The 22867-nt window shown below is 55.2% G+C and overlaps 1 protein-coding gene across 1 annotated transcript in view; it reads right to left on the bottom strand.

The window, feature by feature from the left end:
• Positions 1–457: 457 nt before the first annotated feature.
• The window catches only part of LOC142476955 (autophagy-related protein 2 homolog A-like), a gene marked incomplete at its 5' end in the record, with an annotated part of 55281 nt that continues 32871 nt past the window's right edge, over positions 458–22867 (bottom strand). Inside the window, 5 exons of the mRNA XM_075582027.1 lie at positions 458–804; positions 884–1034; positions 3818–3963; positions 16617–16771; positions 17826–17968. Of these exons, the coding sequence (XP_075438142.1) occupies positions 458–804; positions 884–1034; positions 3818–3963; positions 16617–16771; positions 17826–17968 (942 nt within the window). The remainder of the gene's footprint in view (positions 805–883; positions 1035–3817; positions 3964–16616; positions 16772–17825; positions 17969–22867) is intronic.

Here is a 22867-nt window from a genome sequence, read left to right on the forward strand (position 1 = left end):
GACGCTGCCTGTATCCTGCTAGCCACGGAGCAGTTACTGACGCTGCCTGTATCCTGCTAGCCACGGAGCAGTTACTGACGCTGCCTGTATCCTGCTAGCCACGGAGCAGTTACTGACGCTGCCTGTATCCTGCCAGCCACGGAGCAGTTACTGATGCTGCCACTATCCTGCCAGCCGCGGAGCAGTTTCTGACACTGCCTGTATCCTGCCAGCCACGGAGCAGTTACTGACGCTGCCTGTATCCTGCTAGCCACGGAGCAGTTTCTGACACTGCCTGTATCCTGCCAGCCACGGAGCAGTTACTGATGCTGCCACTATCCTGCCAGAATGAAACGTTTGCTTGACACTGCAATCCATACTAGCTCCCGATCCAGAATGTCACATTAGCTTTACACTGCAATCTAGAATATCGCACCCGCTCCCGATCCAGAACCATGCTCCAGCATCACGCTCTGCTCTAGAATCTAGTTGCTCCGGACACCAGGATCCTACTTTCTCGTGGCCACCCAGTGTCCTGTTGGGTTCTAGATTCCGGCGCATTACGGGGGGGGAGCAGGGGGGTGGAGGTGGCGGTCGGGGGTGAACGGGGAAGGGAGGATGTGGGCAGCACCTTGACATTCCTCTCCAGGTCGAGATCAATTCGGACGGCCAGGGAGAGCATCTTGGGGCTCCTGTCTTTCCGGGCCCCCGAGAGCTGAGCGGAGACCCCCTCCTCAGACGTGTAGATGGTGGGGTCCAGGTGTGTGGGAGCCTGGTGGTCAGGCACTTCCAGTTTAGTGGGAGGCAAGCAGTCTGGTACGGTGGCTGCAAGAGACACAAGCGGGGGTCACATAGTGTGCGACACAGTGACAGGAGTCCCCCACAGGGTGACACACACACACACCTTTGTGGTAGAGGCACACGCCGTCAGACTCCATGCACAGGTAGCTCAGCTCCCCCTGCCCTCTGTATTTGGATACACTGAAGATGCTGCCATTTTCTATGTCCAGAACTATCTCACCGTGATTATCTTCCAGCCTCCTGCTTCCTTCCCCCTGCAGGGGAGAGAAGGAGATGTGAGGGGAGAGAGGAGGAGAGAGCGGTGTGGGGGGGAAGGGGGAGAGGGGGAGAGGAAGAGATGAGAGAGCGGGGGGGGGGGGGGAGTGAGAAGGGGGTGAGAGAGAGAGAAGGGGGAGAGAGAGGTGAGGGAGAGAGAGAGAGAAGGGGGGGGGGAGAGAGAGAGAGAGAGAGAAGGGGGGGAGAGAGAGAGAGAGAGAAGGGGGGGAGAGAGAGAGAGAGAAGGGGGGGGAGAGAGAGAGAGAGAAGGGGGGAGAGAGAGAGAGAGAGAGAGAGAGAGAGAAGGGGGGAGAGAGAAGGGGGGGGGGAGAGAGAAGGGGGGGGAGAGAGAGAGAAGGGGGGGAGAGAGAGAGAGAAGGGGGGGAGAGAGAGAGAGAGAAGGGGGGGAGAGAGAGAGAGAGAGAAGGGGGGAGAGAGAGAAAGAAGGGGGGGAGAGAGAGAGAAGGGGGGAGAGAGAGAGAGAAGGGGGGAGAGAGAGAGAAGGGGGGGGAGAGAGAGAGAAGGGGGGGAGAGGGAGAGAGAGAAGGGGGGGAGAGAGAGAAGGGGGGGAGAGAGAGAGAAGGGGGGAGAGAGAGAAGGGGGGAGAGAGAATGGGGGAGAGAGAGAAGGGGGGGAGAGAGAGAGAGAAGGGGGGAGAGAGAGAGAGAGAGAGAAGGGGGGGAGAGAGAGAGAGAGAAGGGGGAGAGAGAGAGAGAAGGGGGGAGAGAGAGAGAAGGGTGGAGAGAGAGAGAAGGGGGGGAGAGAGAGAGAAGGGGGAGAGAGAGAGAAGGGGGAGAGAGAGAGAGAAGGGGGGGAGAGAGAGAGAAGGGGGGGAGAGAGAGAGAAGGGGGGGAGAGAGAGAAGGGGGGGAGAGAGAGAAGGGGGGAGAGAGAGAGAAGGGGCGGAGGGAGAGAGAAGGGGCGGAGAGAGAGAGAAGGGGCGGAGAGAGGGGGGGGGAGAGAGAGAAAGGGGGGGAGAGAGAGAGAGAGAAGGGGGGAGAGAGAGAAGGGGGGGAGAGAGAGAGAATGGGGGAGAGAAAGAAGGGGGGGAGAGAAGAAGGGGGGAGAGAGAATGGGGGAGAGAGAGAGAGAAGGGGGGGAGAGAGAGAGAGAAGGGGGGAGAGAGAGAGAGAGAGAAGGGGGGGAGAGAGAGAGAGAAGGGGGGAGAGAGAGAGAGAAGGGTGGAGAGAGAGAGAAGGGTGGAGAGAGAGAGAAGGGGGGGAGAGAGAGAGAAGGGGGAGAGAGAGAGAAGGGGGAGAGAGAGAGAAGGGGGGGAGAGAGAGAGAAGGGGGGGAGAGAGAGAAGGGGGGGAGAGAGAGAAGGGGGGGGGGAGAGAAGGGGCGGAGAGAGAGAGAAGGGGCGGAGAGAGAGAGAAGGGGCGGAGAGAGAGAGAAGGGGCGGAGAGAGAGAGAAGGGGCGGAGAGAAGGGAGGGAGAGAGAGAGAAGGGGGGGAGAGAGAGAGAAGGGGGGGAGAGAGAGAAGGGGGGGAGAGAGAGAAGGGGGGAGAGAGAGAGAAGGGGCGGAGAGAGAGAGAAGGGGCGGAGAGAGAGAGAAGGGGCGGAGAGAGAGAGAAGGGGCGGAGAGAGGGGGGGGAGAGAGAGAAAGGGGGGGAGAGAGAGAGAGAGAAGGGGGGGAGAGAGAGAAGGGGGGGGGGAGAGAGAGAAGGGGGGAAGAGAGAGAGAGAGAGAAGGGGGAAGAGAGAGAGAGAAGGGGGGGAGAGAGAGAGAAGGGGGGAAGAGGGAGAGGGCGAGATAGAAGGAAACAGGGAGACGGGGGGAAATGTGCGGGGGGGGGGGGCAGGGGAAGGGGGGAGATAAACTAAGCAATAGAAAGGAAAATAAACTATCCAAAAATATCCAATACAGTGCGTGTGCATGTATGTACAGTGTGCGCATATGTATGTGCAGTGCGTGTGCGCGCATATGTATGTACAGTGCGTGTGCGCGCATATGTATGTACCGTGCGTGTGCGCGCATATGTATGTACCGTGCGTGTGCGCGCATATGTATGTACAGTGCGTGCATATGTACAGTGCGTGTGCGTGCATATGTATGTACAGTGCGTGCATATGTATGTACAGTGCGTGCATATGTATGTACAGTGCGTGCATATGTATGTACAGTGCGTGCATATGTATGTACAGTGCGTGCATATGTATGTACAGTGCGTGCATATGTATGTACAGTGCGTGCATATGTATGTACAGTGCGTGCATATGTATGTACAGTGCGTGCATATGTACAGTGCGTGTGCGTGCATATGTATGTACAGTGCGTGCATATGTATGTACAGTGCGTGCATATGTACAGTGCGTGTGCGTGCATATGTATTTACAGTGCGTGTGCGCGCATATGTATGTACCGTGCGTGTGCGCGCATATGTATGTACCGTGCGTGCATATGTATGTACAGTGCGTGCATATGCATATGTATGTACAGTGCGTGTGCGTGCATATGTATGTACAGTGCGAGTGCGTGCATATGTATGTACAGTGCGTGTGCGTGCATATGTATGTACAGTGCGTGTGCGTGCATATGTATGTAGAGTGCGTGTGCGTGCCATTGTATGTAGTGCGTGTGCGTGCATATGAATGTACAGTGCGTGTGCGTGCATATGTATGTACAGTGCGTGTGCGTGCATATGTATGTACAGTGCGTGAATATGTATGTAGAGAGCGTGTGCATGCATATGTATGTACAGTGCGTGTATATGTATGTACAGTACATGTGCGTGTATATGTACAGTGTGAACAGTATGTGTGCGTGCATATGCGCGCGCGTGACCTTTGCCTCGGTCCAGGCTGTGATCCGTCCCTGCAGGATGGTGACAGAGGCAGAGAGGAAGCTGTGACATCCCCGCGTCCCCTTCCTGTGCGTCCCAGCGTCATCCACAGAGTAGAAATGAGAATCTTCTTCCTCAGAATCCGAGTCTGGCAGAGAGGGGGGGACGTGAGAGACAGAGGGGGGAGGGGGGGGAAGTGAGAGAGAGGGGGGGGAAGTGAGAGAGGGGGGAGGGGCGGGGGGAGTGTGAGACAGGGGGGAGGGAGGGGAGTGTGAGACAAGGGGGAGGGGGGGGGAGTGTGAGACAGGGGGGAGGGGGGGGAGTGTGAGACAGGGGGGAGGGGGGGGGGAGTGTGAGACAGGGGGGAGGGGGGGGGGAGTGTGAGACAGGGGGGAGGGGGGGGGGGAGTGTGAGACAGGGGGAGGGGGGGGGGAGTGTGAGACAGGGGGGGGGGGAGTGTGAGACAGGGGGGAGGGGGGGGAGTGTGAGACAGGGGGGAGGGGGGGGGAGTGTGAGACAGAGGGGGGAGGGGGGTGTGAGAGGGGGAGGGGGGGGACTTGAGAGGAGGGAGGGGGGAACGTGAGAAAGGGGGAGAGGGTGGGGACGTGTGAGGGAGGGGGGGACGTGTGAAACAGAGGGGGAGAGAGGGGGGACGTGTGAGACAGAGTGGTGGACGTGAGACACAGAGAGGGGGATTGAGGGGAGGCGTGAGACAAGGAGAGGGGAGAGGGTAGAGGGGGGACATGAGCTACAGAGAGGGGGGGTGGACGTGAGCCACGGAAAGGGTGGACGTGAGCCACGGGGAGGGGGGGTGGCCGTGAGTCACGGAGAGGGGGGGTGGCCGCGAGCCACGGAGAGGAGAGTTGGCCGCGAGCCACGGAGAGGAGCGTTGGCCGCGAGCCACGGAGGGGGAGAGGAGGGTTGGCCGCGAGCCACGGAGAGGGTTGGCCGCGAGCCACGGAGAGGGTTGGCCGCGAGCCACGGAGAGGGGGAGAGGAGGGTTGGCCGTGAGCCACGGAGAGGGGGAGAGGAGAGTTGGCGCAAGCCACGGAGAGGGGGAGAGGAGAGTTGGCCGCAAGCCACGGAGAGGGGGAGAGGAGAGTTGGCCGCAAGCCACGGAGAGGGGGAGAGGAGAGTTGGCCGCGAGCCACGGAGAGGGGGAGAGGCCGCGAGCCACGGAGAGGGGGAGAGGACGCGAGCCACGGAGAGGGGGAGAGGACGCGAGCCACGGAGAGGGGGAGAGGACGCGAGCCACGGAGAGGGGGAGAGGCCGCGAGCCACGGAGAGGGGGAGAGGCCGCGAGCCACGGAGAGGGGGAGAGGCCGCGAGCCACGGAGAGGGGGAGAGGCCGCGAGCCACGGAGAGGGGGAGAGGACGCGAGCCACGGAGAGGGGGAGAGGACGCGAGCCACGGAGAGGACGCGAGCCACGGAGAGTGGGGACACGCAAGACACGGAGAGGGGGGGACACGCGAGACACGGAGAGGGGGGGACATGCGAGACACGGAGAGGGGGGGACACGCGACACGGAGAGGGGGGACACACGACACGGAGAGAGGGGGACACACGACACGGAGAGGGGGGACACGCGACACGGAGAGGGGGGGACACGCGACACGGAGAGGGGGGGACACGCAACACGGAGAGGGGGGGTGGGAGAGGTAGGGAGGAAGGGGGTGTGGGAGAGGGAGGGGGGGAGGGAGGGGGCAAGAGAGGGAGGGGGGGGTGAGGGAGGGAGAGAGGGGAGGGGGGGTGGGAGAGAGAGAGGGGGGTGGGAGAGAGAGAGGGGAGGGGGGTGGGAGAGAGAGAGAGGGGAGGGTGGGAGAGAGAGGGGGGGTGTAGAGGGAGAAAGGGGGTGGCCCGGTATTAAAGGGGTTGCACCCCATATGGCCATCCCCTGACCTCACCAGAGACAAGGGGTTAACTGGACTGCGGTCCAGGGATGTGGTTTGCACCTTGTTGTACCTTGAAAATGTATGTTCCCCTGTTCCCATGTTTCATTATAAGCATGTATTTTAATGTTTTAAAGTGCATTTCTGTATCTCCAGTTCTGGAGGTCGCAGAGAGTTCATATTTGACCAATATGTGGAGTCTCTGTAGGCATTAAAAATTGGCAAAGGTCGACCCACTGAGCCCACCAGAATGGAACTTATTAATATGTGTAGATATTAAAGTGTATATGTATTTTATTTTGGATCTGTTCTGAAAATGCAGACGCCATTTGCTAGGCTAATAAGTCATGAAGGGCAGACGGCCGAGTAGCCTAAGCACGGTGATCAAAAAGTAACTGCCTTGATTGTTTACCCAATGTCTAGGGCCAGGGTGGGCAACCCTGTCGCCATTCGCCACTTGTGGCGAATTGGCTGTTAAACTGTGGCGAACAGGGCCGCCGGGACACTCAACCCCCCCTTTCCCCTTCCGTGGTAAGGAGCGCGCTCCAGCGGTGTGACGCGCTCCTCTCCCTCCAACACCCCAGCCCGCTCCAGCAGGCGCGTGACGAGCGCTCCCTCCCCTGCGAGGCCGCTCTATGACGCGCTCCTCCCCACCCTCGAGCATGCTCCAGCGTGACGCGCTGACGGCCGCCCGCCACCACTGCCCCCCGTCTGCCTGCCACCACTGCTGCCCGCTGCTGCCGCCGCGATCTGGTAGGCATTGGTTGGTTGGGGTGCTTTCAAGGATGCTGGGGGAGATGAGGGGAGATGGTGCTTTCAAGGGTGCTGGGGGGAGATGAGGGGAGATGGTGCTTTCAAGGGTGCTGGGGGGAGATGAGGGGAGATGAAGGGTGCCAAGGGGAGATGAAGGGTGCAGGGGGGAGATCAAGGGTGCAGGGGGGAGATAGTTTGTAGTGTAGAACGTGAAAAGGGTGCAGGGGGGAGATGAAGGGTGCTGAGGGGAGATGAGGGGAGATGAAGGGTGCTGAGGGGAGATGAAGGGTGCAGGGGGAGATGAAGGGCTCGGTGTGTGTATGTGTGGCTCGGTGTGTGTGTGTGTGTGTATGTGTGGCTGGGTGTGTGTGTGTGTATGTGTGGCTGGGTGCGTGTGTGTATGTGTGGCTGGGTGTGTGTGTGTATGTGTGGCTGGGTGTGTGCGTGTGCGTGGCTGGGCATGTGTGTGGCTGGCTGGGCGTGTGTGTGCGGCTGGCTGGGCGTGTGTGTGTGGCTGGCTGGGCGTGTGTGTGGCTGGCTGGACGTGTGTAGCTGGCTGGACGTGTGTGCGGCTGGCTGGACGTGTGTGTGTGGCTGGCTGGGCGTGTGTGTGGCTGGCTGGGCGTGTGTGTGGCTGGCTGGACGTGTGTGTGGCTGGCTGGGCGTGTGTGTGGCTGGCTGGACGTGTGTGTGGCTGGCTGGGCGTATGTGTGGCTGGCTGGACGTGTGTGGCTGGCTGGACGTGTGTGTGTGGCTGGCTGGGCGTGTGTGTGGCTGGCTGGGCGTGTGTGTGGCTGGCTGGGCGTGTGTGTGGCTGGCTGGGCGTGTGTGTGTGTGTGGCTGGCTGGGCGTGTGTGTGGCTGCGTGCGGGCAGCTGGCAATGGCTGCTTGTATCTTTGTTATGTACCCAGTCACGTCCTGGCTGTGCCCCTGATCATGGATTTGGGAGGGAATGAAATGAGGAGGGTGAAATGAGATGATGGGGGGTGGTGGGGACAGAGAATATATAAATAACATACCACCCCACCGACTGTGTGTGTGTGTGTGTGTTTTCATCATTTGCGTCTGACGCAGTTGTTACTGAGTAGTCAAAGTGTTCATGTTTTAAATAAACTTGTTCAAACAATGTGTGTTTTAAATTTTCGCATGCGCAACATAATACCTAAATTCTTACATGGTGTGGCTATTTTCACATCTAATTCGCCACACCTGTGGCTACATTGAAAAATTGGTTGCCCACCCCTGGTCTAGGGATTAAGTATTAGTCAATCAACAAACTCTGCCAGTCTAATTGTTACCTGAGGGCATGGGTTAGTCTGTGTCTCCACATTAGAGAGTGGATACAGATAATTGTTCACCAATAGGCTGTGTTCAATGTTAAGAATAGGGTTGCACAGGTATATAAACTGTGTCAACCCTACAGTTTTTAGTTGTGCTTCTGATACCACCTTGAATGTCACTGGATTTCTGGAGTTGTGCTTCTGATATCATCTTGAATGTCACCGGACTGCTGGAGAATTGCTAGCGGATACTTCTCCATTCCCCAACCCTAAGTAAGTGTTACCTTCTTGTCTGTTAATTGTACTATATTGCTGTGTTCACCTTATTTAAGTAATAAATTATATTTTATTATATCTAAGCCTCGTTCAGTTCAACCCAGATATTTGGTGTTCATTATATCTTGTCATAAGCTACCGTGTATTTATAAAGGGTAATAAAACCGCTCATCCGTGTATATATACGTATGTGTATTGTAAGGGGCAACAGGTGCTCAGAGGGAAAAATCACTTGTATTACAGAGTAGATCCCAAGAGGATCAAAAAAGACTCCCTCATATGTCGAGCACTCAATGTTGGGGTGCAGTAGTAAGACTCACAGTGGTCTATCGGTTTAAATACCGTTGATAGGACAAAATTAGGCCCATCTTGACCGGAAATAGCTAAGAAAAATAATAAAGTTTTATTCAGATAATTTCAAATGGTAAGGTTAAAAACACATATAAAACATTCAAACATTAAAAAAAAAACATTATGAAGTGGTAAGGTGAGCAATAAATCAATTAATATCAATGTAATATATAGGGTTAATTGCTCTCCACAAACGTCTTATTGCAGAATATAAGTATTCCTAGACAAGCAGGTAAGTATCCCTTTAAGCCTATGCAGTGAAAATTCACGATGTGTATAATTTTAGGCAAGGTGGTATCAGAGATATAATGCGTGAACCTCTGTTACCAGGTGTATATTCCAGCTCAGGAATGGTAGGCAAACTGCCACACAGTCTATCATGCAGTACAACGGGTGCAAGGGGCTCTGCTCCAAAGGAGAGGAAGTATGAGATAAAGTATCTTCAATTCTATACTCTCTTGCCGCTGGTATAGTATGTATGCTTCATAGCCACCCAAAAGAGCAGTACGCCCCCACCACGGGCAAAAATAGACTTAGTATCACATTCAAATACACAATCAAATGTATCCTTCATGAATACAAGCCTGGCTGGAATCTCTCTGCTGCTGTCTCTACACGCAGACGCTGCCACTTCAGATGACGTCAATGTACTGCATTTTAGACTGTGTGTCAGTTTGCCTACCATTCCTGAGCTGGAATATACACCTGGTAACAGAGGTTCACGCATTATATCTCTGATACCACCTTGCCTAAAATTATACACATCGTGAATTTTCACTGTATAGGCTTAAAGGGATACTTACCTGCTTGTCTAGGAATATTTATATTCTGCAATAAGACGTTTGTGGAGAGCAATTAACCCTATATATTACATTGATACTAATTGATTGATTGCTCACCTTACCACTTCATAATGTTTTTTTTTTAATGTTTGAATGTTTTATATGTGTTTTTAACCTTACCATTTGAAATTATCTGAATAAAACGTTATTATTTTTCTTAGCTATTTCCGGTCAAGATGGGCCTAATTTTGTCCTATCAACGGTATTTAAACCGATAGACCACTGTGAGTCTTACTACTGCACCCCAACATTGAGTGCTCGACATATGAGGGAGTCTTTTTTGATCCTCTTGGGATCTACTCTGTAATACATAAGCTACCGTGACAAGCTCTATAATTAACTGGTGGCAGCGGCGGGATTGAACTGAACCTGTATTACAGTGTACGGTAATTACCCTGTAATATAGTGGGAACTCAAAGGGAATTGCGAGTTCCTGGGACTAAAGATATTGAACACACAGTAGTGCAACAGTTAACACAAGTTGTAACACCACCTCACTGCTGCGACCGTGAACCATGAGCGAGGCTGAAGGCTCATCCAACATGAGGACCTGAGCACAGCTAAAGGACAAGTGCCGTGAATATGGACTGCCCTATGAGCACCAGGAGGTCGCAGACATGGTTGACGCAATCGGTGACTATGAAGCCCGGCTTGCAGAGCCTCAGGATACAACTCAGCTTGCCCTTTTACAGCCACCCGGAGATCAGGGAAGGAACCCAGTGCCGGGGCGGCGGAATCTCGGGGAGGGAACGAGTGCACCTCCCGGGAGCAGTGCAACAGGAGGGGTACTGGTTGCTGCGGCTACCAGTCCGTTCACCCCTGAAATGTTGGCACTGATTACTGCGTGGGGAGACAGGAGGACACCGGAGGAGCGGCTGCAGTTTATCACTATAGCAGTGAACAGACCCGCTTATTGCCCCCCTGTCCAACCCAACAACAATGAACTTAAGCTGGACCAGCACAGTCTCACCAAGTTCATGGAAGGCACTGACCAGATTGACAGTTTCTTAAAGAACTTTGAAACGCAGTGCCGGCGGTACAAAGTGCTTCCCCAGCATAGGGTTGCACGTTTGGACCCCTTACTGTCCGGCTTGGCTAAGCAGACAATGATGGCGCTTCCAGATGAGTATGCTGATGACTATGACCACCTGAAAGAACTGTTATTGTTTCAGTACGGTTTTACACCTGAAGCCTACCGGGGGTAAATTCCGGCAGGAAGAGAGGCAGCCCCAGGAGTCCTATGTCACCTACGTGACCCGCATGGCTTTGTACGGGATACGCTGGGTGGAGGGCTATGAGGCATGGACTTACCAACGCCTGCTGGACCTCATCTTTCAGGAGCAGCTCATGGAGCAGTGCCCGCCGGCGGTGAGGGCTTGGACAAGAAGCCCAAGACTTACCAGGAGGCGGCGAGGCTTGCAGATGACTATGTGGCCAGCCGAGCCCTGATGACCGCCAAAACAGTAGCCAAGGCGGCGGTGGTGGCGGCACCGGCCAGAATGTCTGCCAATACCCCCCAATGGACTCAGAGGCCGCCTGCGGGCAGCAGTCCACCGAAAGCGGGGGAGCTCCGGCACGAGCGCCGGTGCTACAACTGCAACCGCCCTGGTCACATCAGACCAGATTGCCCGGAACCCCCTGCGTTCCGACGGACCCCATCAGGGGCAACGCACCCCAGCTGCGAAGCCGGTAGCCCGCGTGCGGGTGGCTTCCACCACAGACTCCGGACCCGGTCATGGAACTAACTCCCAGCGAGACGTCCCATGCAGCACCTGCCCGGTTTCATCGGTGCCTACAGCCAGGAGCAGAGGACATCTTAGCGCGGACCTGCAGCAGACGGACGGCCGGAGCAGACATCTCACCCCGGTCACAGTCGGTGACCGGCAAGCAGTCGGCTTGCTGGATTCAGGAGCTGCAGTGACCCTGGTCCGACCTGATATGGTCCGGCCAGAGGAATTGATCCCAGGCCCTGGGATACAGATCACTGTGGCTGACGGAGAGCCACGTTTCCTGCAAGGGGCCAGAATCTTTTTGGATTGGGGGGAGGGCCAGGGTGTGCGGGAGGTGGGGATTTTACCCGGTTTGGATGCCGATGTTCTTCTTGGCAACGATCTGGGACCGATGACCTGCACCTATGACCGAGTGCCCAAGCCCGCTGCAGTGGCGGCGGTTACCCGGAGCCAGACCGCGGCAATGGCGGCGGCGCCAGTCCCCCAGCCTTTGGGACCAACGTTAGATGAGGGCGCAGAGGAGCCCGGGGAGGTAAGCCAGGATCAGTTGCAACCACAGACTGACTTACTTTTCCCCCTCACCCTTCCCCTTTCTCCGGACAATGACATGACTGGAGGGTGGCCAGAATTAGGAGCCCAGTTTAGGGAGGCAGTGAAGACAGACCCTACCCTGGCTGGCGTGAGACTTCGGGCGTCCGAATCTCAGGCAGGGGAAGGCACTGAGCACTGCCTATGGCATAAGGGACTCCTGTATAGAGAAGAAGGGAACCCAGGGATAGAGGAGGGATTGACCGGTAAGCGACAGCTAGTAGTGCCCCAGGGGTACCGACAGCAACTGTTACGGGTAGCTCACTCTATTCCGTTAGCGGGACATCAGGGGGTCAGGAGAACGCGAGCCCGGTTATTACAGCGTTACTACTGGCCGGAGGCATCTCGAGATGTGGGCACTTTCTGCCGCTCTTGTGATGCCTGCCAGCGAGTGGGTAAGGCGGGCGACCGTGTGAAGGCACCCCTGAAACCCCTACCGATAATAGGGGAAACCTTCCAGAAAGTAGCGATGGACCTTGTAGGACCCCTTATGATTCCTAGCAGGTCAGGGAAGCGCTACATCCTCACGGTGGTGGATTTTGCCACCCGGTACCCTGAGGCAGTAGCGCTTGGCACCATAGATGCAAAGACAGTGGCAGCAGCTTTGCTGAACATTTTTTCTAGGGTAGGTTTCCCTAGTGAGATCCTAACCGATCAGGGGTCGCAGTTCATGAGTGAACTGTTACATTGTCTCTGGGATGCATGCGGTGTACAGCACCGGCGCACTTCCCCTTACCATCCCCAGACAAACGGATTATGTGAGCGGTTTAATGGTACCCTGAAGCAGATGCTTCGGACCTTTATAGAGGCGGAGGGGAAAGACTGGGAGATTCACCTGCAGCACTTGCTGTTTGCCTACCGAGAGGTACCGCAAGAATCTACAGGCTTTTCCCCCTTCGAGCTACTATATGGCCGCAGGGTACGTGGACCTCTGGACCTATTCCGTGAGGGATGGGAAGGGGAGGCTACTGCTACTGATGCTTCAGTGATCCAGTATGTGGTAGATCTCCGAGACCGGTTAGAGATGCTCATGGGGGTGGCCCAGGACCACCTCAGGGCCGCTCAGACCAGGCAAAAGCGATGGTATGACCAGCAGGCCCGTAGCAGAGAATTCATCCCAGGACAGCAGGTGCTTGTTCTCAAACCCACTCGGGAGAATAAGTTAATGGCTGCCTGGTCGAGACCGTACCCGGTCATCCGAAAGGTGAATGAGTGCAACTATGTTGTACAGGTAGCGCCTGAGAGGCACAAGACATATCACATTAACATGTTGAAAGAGTACAGAGCACCGAGTATGGGAGCAGTAATGGCCATTTGTTGCCCCCTGCTGGAGGATCCGGCGAGCAATGCTCTGCCTGATCTCCTAGGGGAGGCTAGGCAGGGACACACTGTGGAACAGGTGGAGATAGGGGCACAGTTGAGTGCTAGGCAGAAGGGAGAAGCCAGGGACATGATAGCTAAGTATGGGGCCCTCTTCACTGACATGCCAGGGACCACACATCTCACAAAACACCCAGTGCTCACAGGGGACCTGCGGCCTCTGCATAAGCACGCTTATAGAGTGTGAGCAGAGGTCAAGACCAGTATGGAAAGGGAGATAGAGGAGATGCTGACCCTAGGGGTAATTACTCCATCCCAGAGTCCTTGGGCAAGCCCGGTAGTCCTAGTTCCTAAGAAGGACAAGACCACCCGGTTTTGTGTGGACTACCGCTTGCTCAACGCTGGGACGGTGTCAGATGCCTACCCCATGCCCCGCATCGATGAGTTACTGGATGAACTCGCGGGGGCAAAGTATCTGACCACTATGGATTTGAGCAAAGGCTATTGGCAAATCCCTTTGACCCTGGAGGCTAGGGAGAAGTCAGCATTCATCACTCCAAGTGGCCTCTATGAGTTTTTAGTGATGCCATTTGGGATGAAGAATGCCCCGGCTACCTTCCAACGCCTGGTCAATAGGTTACTGGAAGGGATGCAGAGCTATGCCAGGGCTTACTTAGATGACATTGCTGTCTTTAGTAATTCCTGTGACTCCCACTTAGTACATGTAGCTGCGGGGCTAGATAGGATCAGGGAGGCTGGGCTTACCTTGAAATCCACTAAGTGTATGGTAGGGATGGCAGAGGTCCTGTACTTAGGGCACAGGGTGGGTGGAGGGCACCTCAAACCAGAGCAAGCCAAGGTAGAAGCCATAGTTCAGTGGCCTGTTCCAAAGACCAAGAAACAGGTCATGGCATTTTTGGGCACTGCAGGGTACTATAGGAAGTTTGTCCCACAGTACAGCGCCGTGGCCAAACCCCTGACTGATTTGACTAAGAAGCAACTGCCTGTGCTTATCACCTGGACTCCTGCCTGTGAAACTGTTTTCCAGGCACTGAAAACTGCGCTTGCTGGAGCCCCTATACTGGCTGCCCCAGACTATACCAAACATTTCCTCATACAGACTGATGCCTCGGACTATGGCATTGGGGCTGTGTTGAGCCAAGTGGGGGACGACTGTAGAGAGCACCCTGTGGTGTACCTCAGCCGAAAACTACTTCCCAGAGAGGTGGCCTATGCCACCATTGAGAAAGAGTGCTTCGCCATTGTGTGGGCACTCAAAAAACTCCAGCCCTATGTGTATGGAAGGGCTTTCACGGTCCTCACAGACCACAACCCCCTGAGTTGGCTGCAGAGGGCATCAGGGGGAGAATGCCAAGTTGCTAAGGTGGAGCTTGGCCTTGCAAGAGTTTGAGTTTACTATTCAGCACAAAAAGGGTAGTGAAAACAGCAATGCTGATGGACTTTCACGTCAGGACTATCCCTCTGAGACTGAGTTCGTTAAGGGTGCCAGCAGTGCCCCACTCCCCGTTAGAGCCAGTGGGCCACAGGTCACCCATTAAGAAGGGGAGGTGTAGAGGGAGAAAGGGGGTGGCCCGGTATTAAAGGGGTTGCACCCCATATGGCCATCCCGACCTCACCAGAGAGACAAGAGGTTAACTGGACTGCGGTCCAGGGATGTGGTTTGCACCTTGTTGTACCTTGAAAATGTATGTTCCCCTGTTCCCATGTTTCATTATAAGCATGTATATTAATGTTTTAAAGTGCATTTCTGTATCTCCAGTTCTGGAGGTCGCAGAGAGTTCATATTTGGCCAATATGTGGAGTCACTGTAGGCATTAAAAACTGGCAAAGGTCGACCCACTGAGCCCACCAGAATGGAACTTATTAATATGTGTAGATATTAAAGTGTATATGTATTTTATTTTGGATCTGTTCTGAAAATGCAGACGCCATTTGCTAGGCCAATAGGTCATGAAGGCCAGACGGCTCAGTAGCCTAAGCACGGTGATCAAAAAGTAACTGCCTTGATTGTTTACCCAATGTCTAGGGATTAAATATTACTCAATCAAAAAACTCTGCCAGTTTAATTGTTACCTGAGGGCATGGGTTAGTCTGTGTCTCCACATTGAGAGTGGATACAGATAATTGTTCACCAATAGGCTGTGCTCAATGTTACGAATAGGGTTGCACAGGTATATAAACTGTGTCAACCCTACAGTTTTTAGTTGTGCTTCTGATACCATCTTGAATGTCACTGGACTGCTGGAGAATTGCTAGTGGATACTTCTCCATCCCCCAACCCTAAGTAAGTGTTACCTTCTTGTCTGTTAATTGTACTATATTGCTGTGTTCACCTTATTTAAGGAATAAATTATATTTTAGTATATCTAAGCCTCGTTCAGTTCAACCCAGATATTTGGTGTTCATTATATCTTGTCATAAGCTACCGTGACAGGGGGTGGGAGAGAGAGAGAGGGGAGGGGGGGTGGGAGAGAGAGAGAGGGGAGGGGGGGGTGGGAGAGAGAGAGAGGGGAGGGGGGGGTGGGAGAGAGAAAGAGGGGGGGTGGGAGAGAGAGAGAGGGGAGGGGGGGGTGGGAGAGAGAGGGGAGGGGGGGGGGTGGGAGAGAAAGAGGGGAGGGGGGGTGGGAGAGAGAGAGAGAAGGGAGGGGGGGTGGGAGAGAGAGAGAAGGGAGGGGGGGTTGGAGAGAGAGAGAAGGGAGGGGGGTGGGAGAGAGAGAGAGGGGAGGAGGGGTGGGGAGAGAGAGAGAGGGGAGGGGGGGTGGGAGAGAGAGAGAGGGGAGGGGGGGTGGGAGAGAGAGAGGGGGGTGGGAGAGAGGGGGTGGGTGGGAGAGAGAGAGGGGGGGGAGGGAGGGGGGAGGGGGGTGGGAGGGGGGAGAGGGGGTGGGAGAGAGAGGGAGGGGGAAACGGAGGGCGGGGGGGGGGGGAAAGGAGGGAGGGGGGGGAAAGGAGGGTGGGGGGGGAAAGGAGGGCGGGGGGGGAAAGGAGGGTGGGGGGGGGAAAGGAGGGCGGGGGGGGAAAGGAGGGCGGGGGGGGGAAAGGAGGGCGGGGGGGGGAAAAGAGGGCGGGGGGGGAAAGAGGGCGGGGGGGGGGGAAACGGAGGGCGGGGGGGGGGGGGAAACGGAGGGCGGGGGGAAACGGAGGGCGGGGGGGGATAAACGGAGGGTGGGGGGGGATAAACGGAGGGCGGGGGGGGATAAACGGAGGGCGGGGGGGATAAACGGAGGGCGGGGGGATAAACGGAGGGCGGGGGGGGATAAACGGAGGGCGGGGGGGGATAAACGGAGGGCGGGGGGGGATAAACGGAGGGCGGGGGGGGATAAACGGAGGGCGGGGGGGGATAAACGGAGGGCGGGGGGGGATAAACGGAGGGCGGGGGGGGATAAACGGAGGGCGGGGGGGGATAAACGGAGGGCGGGGGGGGGAAACGGAGGGCGGGGGGGGAAACGGAGGGCGGGGGGGGGAAACGGAGGGCGGGGGGGGAAACGGAGGGCGGGGGGGGGAAACGGAGGGCGGGGGGGGGAAACGGAGGGCTGGGGGAGGAAACGGAGGGCGGGGGGGAAACGGGGGGGGGGAAACGGAGGGCGGGGGGGAAGCGGAAGGGCGGGGAAGCGGAAGGGGGGGAAGCGGAAGGGGGGGAGGTTATAGGAAGAGAGGAGGGTGAGTGAAAGGAGGAGGGGGAGAGGTTGGAGGGAGATGTTATAGGAAGAGAGGAGGGGAGAGTTGAGGGAGAGACACAGAACACACACTCACCCAGCCTGAATGCTGACTTGCACATGCGGAAGGCGTCCTGCTGATATGGAGGACGGATGAGCGACTCTCCAGGGCACATGGAGTCAGTGAGGAAGGAACCGCACACAGACCCCTCGCCGCTCACTGACTCCCACATCAAGAGGTCGTTACACACTCTGTGGGGAGCAAACGGACTCAGGCGAGGGCGAGGCGGGTGGCGAGGGGCCGGGCGAGGGGTGGGGCCGGGCGAGGGGACGGGCGAGGACGGGCGAGTGGTGGGGTCGGGCAAGTGGTGGGGTCGGGCGAGGGGTCAGGCACAAGCGGAGGGGTCAGTCGAAAGGGCGAGAGAAGGGGTCAGTCGAAAGGGCGAGAGAGAAGACGAGAAAGAGCAGAGAGAGCAGAGAGAGAGAGAAAGAGAAAGGCCTGGGACATAGTAAGTACTTTTGTGCTGCTGCTCGCTGTTGCTTGCTGCCCCCGCTCTACCAGGAGCTTTTTGCTGTCCTGGCAGAGGAGACAGCAAGCACGCTTGGGAGGCGGGTATCACTGTGTGTGTGTGTGTCACTTGGTAGCTGTCTGTGTGTGTGTGTGTGTGTGTCACTTTGAAATGGTCTGTGTGTCACTGGGGAACCTGTGTGTGTGTGTGTGTGTGTGTGTGTGTGTGTGTGTGTGTGTGTGTGTGTGTGTGTGTGTGTGTGTGTGTGTGTGTGTGTGTGTATATGTGTGTATGTGTGTGTGTATATTATATAATATTTTAAAAATTAAAAAAAAGACATGTGAGAATAAATTATTTATTAACATTGTGCAACTTTGATTGATACACACACACACACACACACACACACACACACACACACACACACACACACACACACACACACACACACACACACACACACACACAGCTCTGTGCTGCCTCTGTCTTGTCTGGTAGTTACAATGCCGGTCCGGCTGCATCCCCATTGGATGGGAGCGGTCACGTGACCGCTCCTCCGCTTCCCCGAGCGGCAAATTTCAAACTTGCCTGTCTCAGGGGAAGTTTCTCAGCCTCCGCACGCATCAGCAAGCATGCGGAGGGAGAAACTATAGCTGCGCTGGTAACAGATGAAGGGGCTTTGTGCATCTGTTCAGTGCGGCTCAGCCTGGCTCAGTGATGCTGAGTTCACTATGTCCTGGGCCAAAGAGAGAGCGAGAGAGAAAGCGAGAGAGAGAGAGAGCGCGCGCACTGGTTACCTGTTGTACAGACTCTCGTACATGTCCTTGCTGGGGAGAAAGATGTGAGCTCGAGGCAGTGTCACCTCCAGTGTATACTGTGAGGACGCAAGTGTCACCCGCTGGAAATCTGCCATCTCATCAGGATCAGCAGGGATCACCATCTGATAAGGGGAGAGGCCAGGAGAGAGTGAGAGGCAGAGAGTGAGAAGAGAGGCCAGGAGAGAAGAGAGGCCAGGAGAGAAGAGAGGCCAGGAGAGAAGAGAGGCCAGGAGAGAGGACGAGGCCAGGAGAGAGGAGAGGCCAGGAGAGAGGAGAGGCCAGGAGAGAGGAGAGGCCAGGAGAGTGGAGAGGCCAGGAGAGGAGAGGCCAGGAGAGCGCACAGAGAGGGCGAGGCGCAGAGAAGGCGAGGCGCAGAGAGGGCGAGGCGCAGAGAGGGCGAGGCGCAGAGATGCAGTGAGCGCAAGTGAGAGAGGCAGTGAGCGCGAGAGAGAGAGAGAGAGAGGCAGTGAGCGCGAGAGAGAGAGAGAGGCAGTGAGCGCGAGAGAGAGAGAGAGAGGCAGTGAGCGCGAGAGAGAGGCAGTGAGCGCGAGAGAGAGAGAGAGGCAGTGAGCGTGAGAGCGAGGCAGAGAGCGAGAGAGCGAGGCAGAGTGAGAGAGAGCGAGGCAGAGTGAGAGAGAGCGAGGCAGAGTGAGAGAGCGAGGCAGAGAGCGAGAGAGTGAGGCAAAGAGCGAGGCAGAGAGCGAGAGAGCGAGGCAGAGAGCGAGGCAGAGAGCGAGGCAGAGAGCGAGGCAGAGAGCGAGAGAGAGCGAGGCAGAGAGCGAGAGAGCGAGGCAGAGAGCGAGAGCGAGGCAGAGAGCGAGGCAGAGAGCGAGAGAGCGAGGCAAAGAGCGAGAGAGCGAGGCAGAGAGCGAGGCAGAGAGCGAGGCAGAGAGCGAGAGAGCGAGGCAGAGAGCGAGAGAGCAAGGCAGAGAGCGAGAGAGCGAGGCAGAGAGCGAGAGAGCGAGGCAGAGAGCGAAAGAGCGAGGCAGAAAGCGAGAGAGCGAGGCAGAGAGCGAGAGAGCGAGGCATAGAGCGAGAGAGCGAGGCAGAGAGCGAAGAGAGCGAGGCAGAGAGCGAGGCAGAGAGCGAGAGAGCGAGGCAGAGAGCGAGAGAGCGAGGCAGAGAGCGAGAGAGAGAGGCAGAGAGGGAGAGAGAGAGGCAGTGAGCGAGAGAGAGAGGCAGTGAGCGAGAGAGAGGCAGTGAGCGAGAGAGAGAGGCAGTGAGCGAGAGAGAGAGGCAGTGAGCGAGAGAGAGAGGCAGTGAGCGAGAGAGAGAGGCAGTGAGCGAGAGAGCGAGGCAGAGAGCGAGAGAGCGAAGCAGAGAGCGAGAGAGAGAGGCAGAGAGGGAGAGAGAGAGGCAGTGAGCGAGAGAGAGAGGCAGTGAGCGAGAGAGAGAGGCAGTGAGCGAGAGAGAGAGGCAGAGAGCGAGAGAGAGGCAGAGAGGGAGAGAGAGAGGCAGTGAGCGAGAGAGAGAGGTAGTGAGCGAGAGAGAGAGGCAGTGAGCGAGAGAGAGAGGCAGTGAGCGAGAGAGAGAGGCAGTGAGCGAGAGAGAGAGGCAGTGAGCGAGAGAGAGAGGCAGTGAGCGAGAGAGAGAGGCAGTGAGCGCGAGAGAGAGAGAGGCAGTGAGCGCGAGAGAGAGAGAGGCAGTGAGCACGAGAGAGAGAGAGGCAGTGAGCGCGAAAGAGAGAGAGAGAGGCAGTGAGCGTGAGAGCGAGGCAGAGAGCGAGAGAGCGAGGCAGAGTGAGAGAGAGCGAGGCAGAGTGAGAGAGAGCGAGGCAGAGTGAGAGAGAGCGAGGCAGAGAGCGAGAGAGCGAGGCAGAGAGCGAAGAGAGCGAGGCAGAGAGCGAGAGAGCGAGGCAGAGAGCGAGGCAAAGAGCGAGGCAGAGAGCGAGAGAGCGAGGCAGAGAGCGAGAGAGCGAGGCAGAGAGCGAGAGAGCGAGGCAAAGAGCGAGGCAGAGAGCGAGAGAGCGAGGCAGAGAGCGAGGCAGAGAGCAAGGCAGAGAGCGAGGCAGAGAGCGAGAGAGCGAGACAGAGAGCGAGAGAGCAAGGTAGAGAGCGAGAGAGCGAGGCAGAGAGCGAGGCAGAGAGCGAGAGAGCGAGGCAGAGAGGGAGAGAGAGAGGCAGTGAGCGAGAGAGAGAGGCAGTGAGCGAGAGAGAGAGGCAGTGAGCGAGAGAGAGGCAGTGAGCGAGAGAGAGAGGCAGTGAGCGAGAGAGAGAGAGGCAGTGAGCGAGAGAGGCAGTGAGCGAGAGAGAGAGGCAGTGAGCGAGAGAGGCAGTGAGCGAGAGAGAGAGGCGGTGAGCGAGAGAGAGAGGCAGTGAGCGAGAGAGGCAGTGAGCGAGAGAGGCAGTGAGCGAGAGAGAGAGACAGTGAGCGAGAGAGGCAGTGAGCGAGAGGCAGTCAGCGAGAGGCAGAGAGCGAGAGGCAGAGAGCGAGAGGCAGAGAGCGAGAGGCAGAGAGCGAGAGGCAGAGAGCGAGAGGCAGAGAGCGAGGCAGAGAGCGAGGCAGAGAGCGAGAGGCAGAGAGCGAGGCAGAGAGCGAGGCAGAGAGCGAGGCAGAGAGCGAGAGAGCGAGGCAGAGAGTGAGAGAGAGAGAAGCAGAGAGCGAGAGAGAGGCAGAGAGCGAGAGATATTTTGTTTTTCTATTTAAAAGAAAACACTGAGAACAACACTCGCGTCCTCTGTATATATAGAGAAGGTGTGCAAACACAAACACTGAGAACAACACTCGCTTCCTCTGTATATAGAGACGGTGTGCAAACACAAACACTGAGAACACTCGCTTCCTCTGTATATAGAGGTGTGCAAACACAAACACTGAGAACAACACACGCTTCCTCTGTATATAGAGAAGGTGTGCAAACACAAACACTGAGAACAACACTCGCTTCCTCTGTATATAGAGACGGCGTGCAAACACAAACACTGAGAACAACACTCGCGTCCTCTGTATATAGAGAAGATGTGCAAACACAAACACTGAGAACAACACTCGCTTCCTCTGTATATATAGAGAAGGTGTGCAAACACTGAGAACAACACTCGCTTCCTCTGTATATAGAGAAGGTGTGCAAACACAAACACTGAGAACAACACTCGCTTCCTCTGTATATAGAGAAGATGTGCAAACACAAACACTGAGAACAACACTCGCTTCCTCTGTGTATATATAGAGAAGGTGTGCAAACACTGAGAACAACACTCGCTTCCTCTGTATATAGAGAAGGTGTGCAAACACAAACACTGAGAACAACACTCGCTTCCTCATTATATAGAGAAGGTGTGCAAACACAAACACTGAGAACAACACTCGCTTCCTCTGTATATAGAGGTGTGCAAACACAAACACTGAGAACAACACACGCTTCCTCTGTATATAGAGAAGGTGTGCAAACACAAACACTGAGAACAACACTCGCTTCCTCTGTATATAGAGACGGCGTGCAAACACAAACACTGAGAACAACACTCGCGTCCTCTGTATATAGAGAAGTTGTGCAAACACAAACACTGAGAACAACACTCGCGTCCTCTGTATATAGAGAAGGTGTGCAAACACAAACACTGAGAACACTCGCTTCCTCTGTATATATAGAGAAGGTGTGCAAACACAAACACTGAGAACAACACTCGCTTCCTCTGTATATAGAGAAGGTGTGCAAACACAAACACTGAGAACAACACTCGCTTCCTCTGTATATAGAGAAGGTGTGCAAACACAAACACTGAGAACAACACTCGCTTCCTCTGTATATAGAGAAGGTGTGCAAACACAAAAACTGAGAACAACACTCGCTTCCTCTGAATATAGAGGTGTGTAAACACAAACACTGAGAAAAACACTCGCTTCCTCTGTATATATAGAGGTGTGTAAACACAAACACTGAGAACACTCGCTTCCTCTGTATATAGAGAAGGTGTGCAAACACAAAAACTGAGAACAACACTCGCTTCCTCTGTATATAGAGAAGGTGTGCAAACACAAACACTGAGAACAACACTCGCTTCCTCTGTATATAGAGAAGGTGTGTAAACACAAACACTGAGAACAACACTCGCTTCCTCTGTATATATAGAGAAGGTGTGCAAACACAAACACTGAGAACAACACTCGCTTCCTCTGTATATATAGAGAAGGTGTGCAAACACAAACACTGAGAACAACACTCGCTTCCTCTGTATATAGAGAAGGTGTGCAAACACAAACACTGAGAACAACACTCGCTTCCTCTGTATATAGAGGTGTGTAAACACAAATACTGAGAACAACACTCGCTTCCTCTGTATATAGAGAAGGTGTGTAAACACAAATACTGAGAACAACACTCGCTTCCACTGTATATAGAGGTGTGCAAACACAAACACTGAGAACAACACTCGCGTCCTCTGTATATAGAGGTGTGCAAACACAAACACTGAGAACAACACTCGCGTCCTCTGTATATAGAGGTGTGCAAACACAAACACTGAGAACAACACTCGCGTCCTCTGTATATAGAGGTGTGCAAACACAAACACTGAGAACAACACTCGCTTCCTCTGTATATAGAGAAGGTGTGCAAACACAAACACCGAGAACAACACTCGCTTCCTCTGTATATAGAGAAGGTGTGCAAACACAAACACTGAGAACAACACTCGCTTCCACTGTATATAGAGGTGTGCAAACACAAACACTGAGAACAACACTCGCTTCCTCTGTATATAGAGGTGTGCAAACACAAACACTGAGAACAACACTCGCTTCCTCTGTATATAGAGGTGTGCAAACACAAACACTGAGAACAACACTCGCGTCCTCTGTATATAGAGGTGTGCAAACACAAACACTGAGAACAACACTCGCTTCCTCTGTATATAGAGAAGGTGTGCAAACAAAAACACTGAGAACAACACTCGCTTCCACTGTATATAGAGGTGTGCAAACACAAACACTGAGAACAACACACGCTTCCTCTGTATATAGAGGTGTGCAAACACAAACACTGAGAACAACACTCGCTTCCTCTGTATATAGAGGTGTGC

Source organism: Ascaphus truei, unplaced genomic scaffold (genome assembly GCF_040206685.1).
Source record: "Ascaphus truei isolate aAscTru1 unplaced genomic scaffold, aAscTru1.hap1 HAP1_SCAFFOLD_1805, whole genome shotgun sequence".
In the NCBI taxonomy this organism is placed as follows: domain Eukaryota; kingdom Metazoa; phylum Chordata; class Amphibia; order Anura; family Ascaphidae; genus Ascaphus; species Ascaphus truei.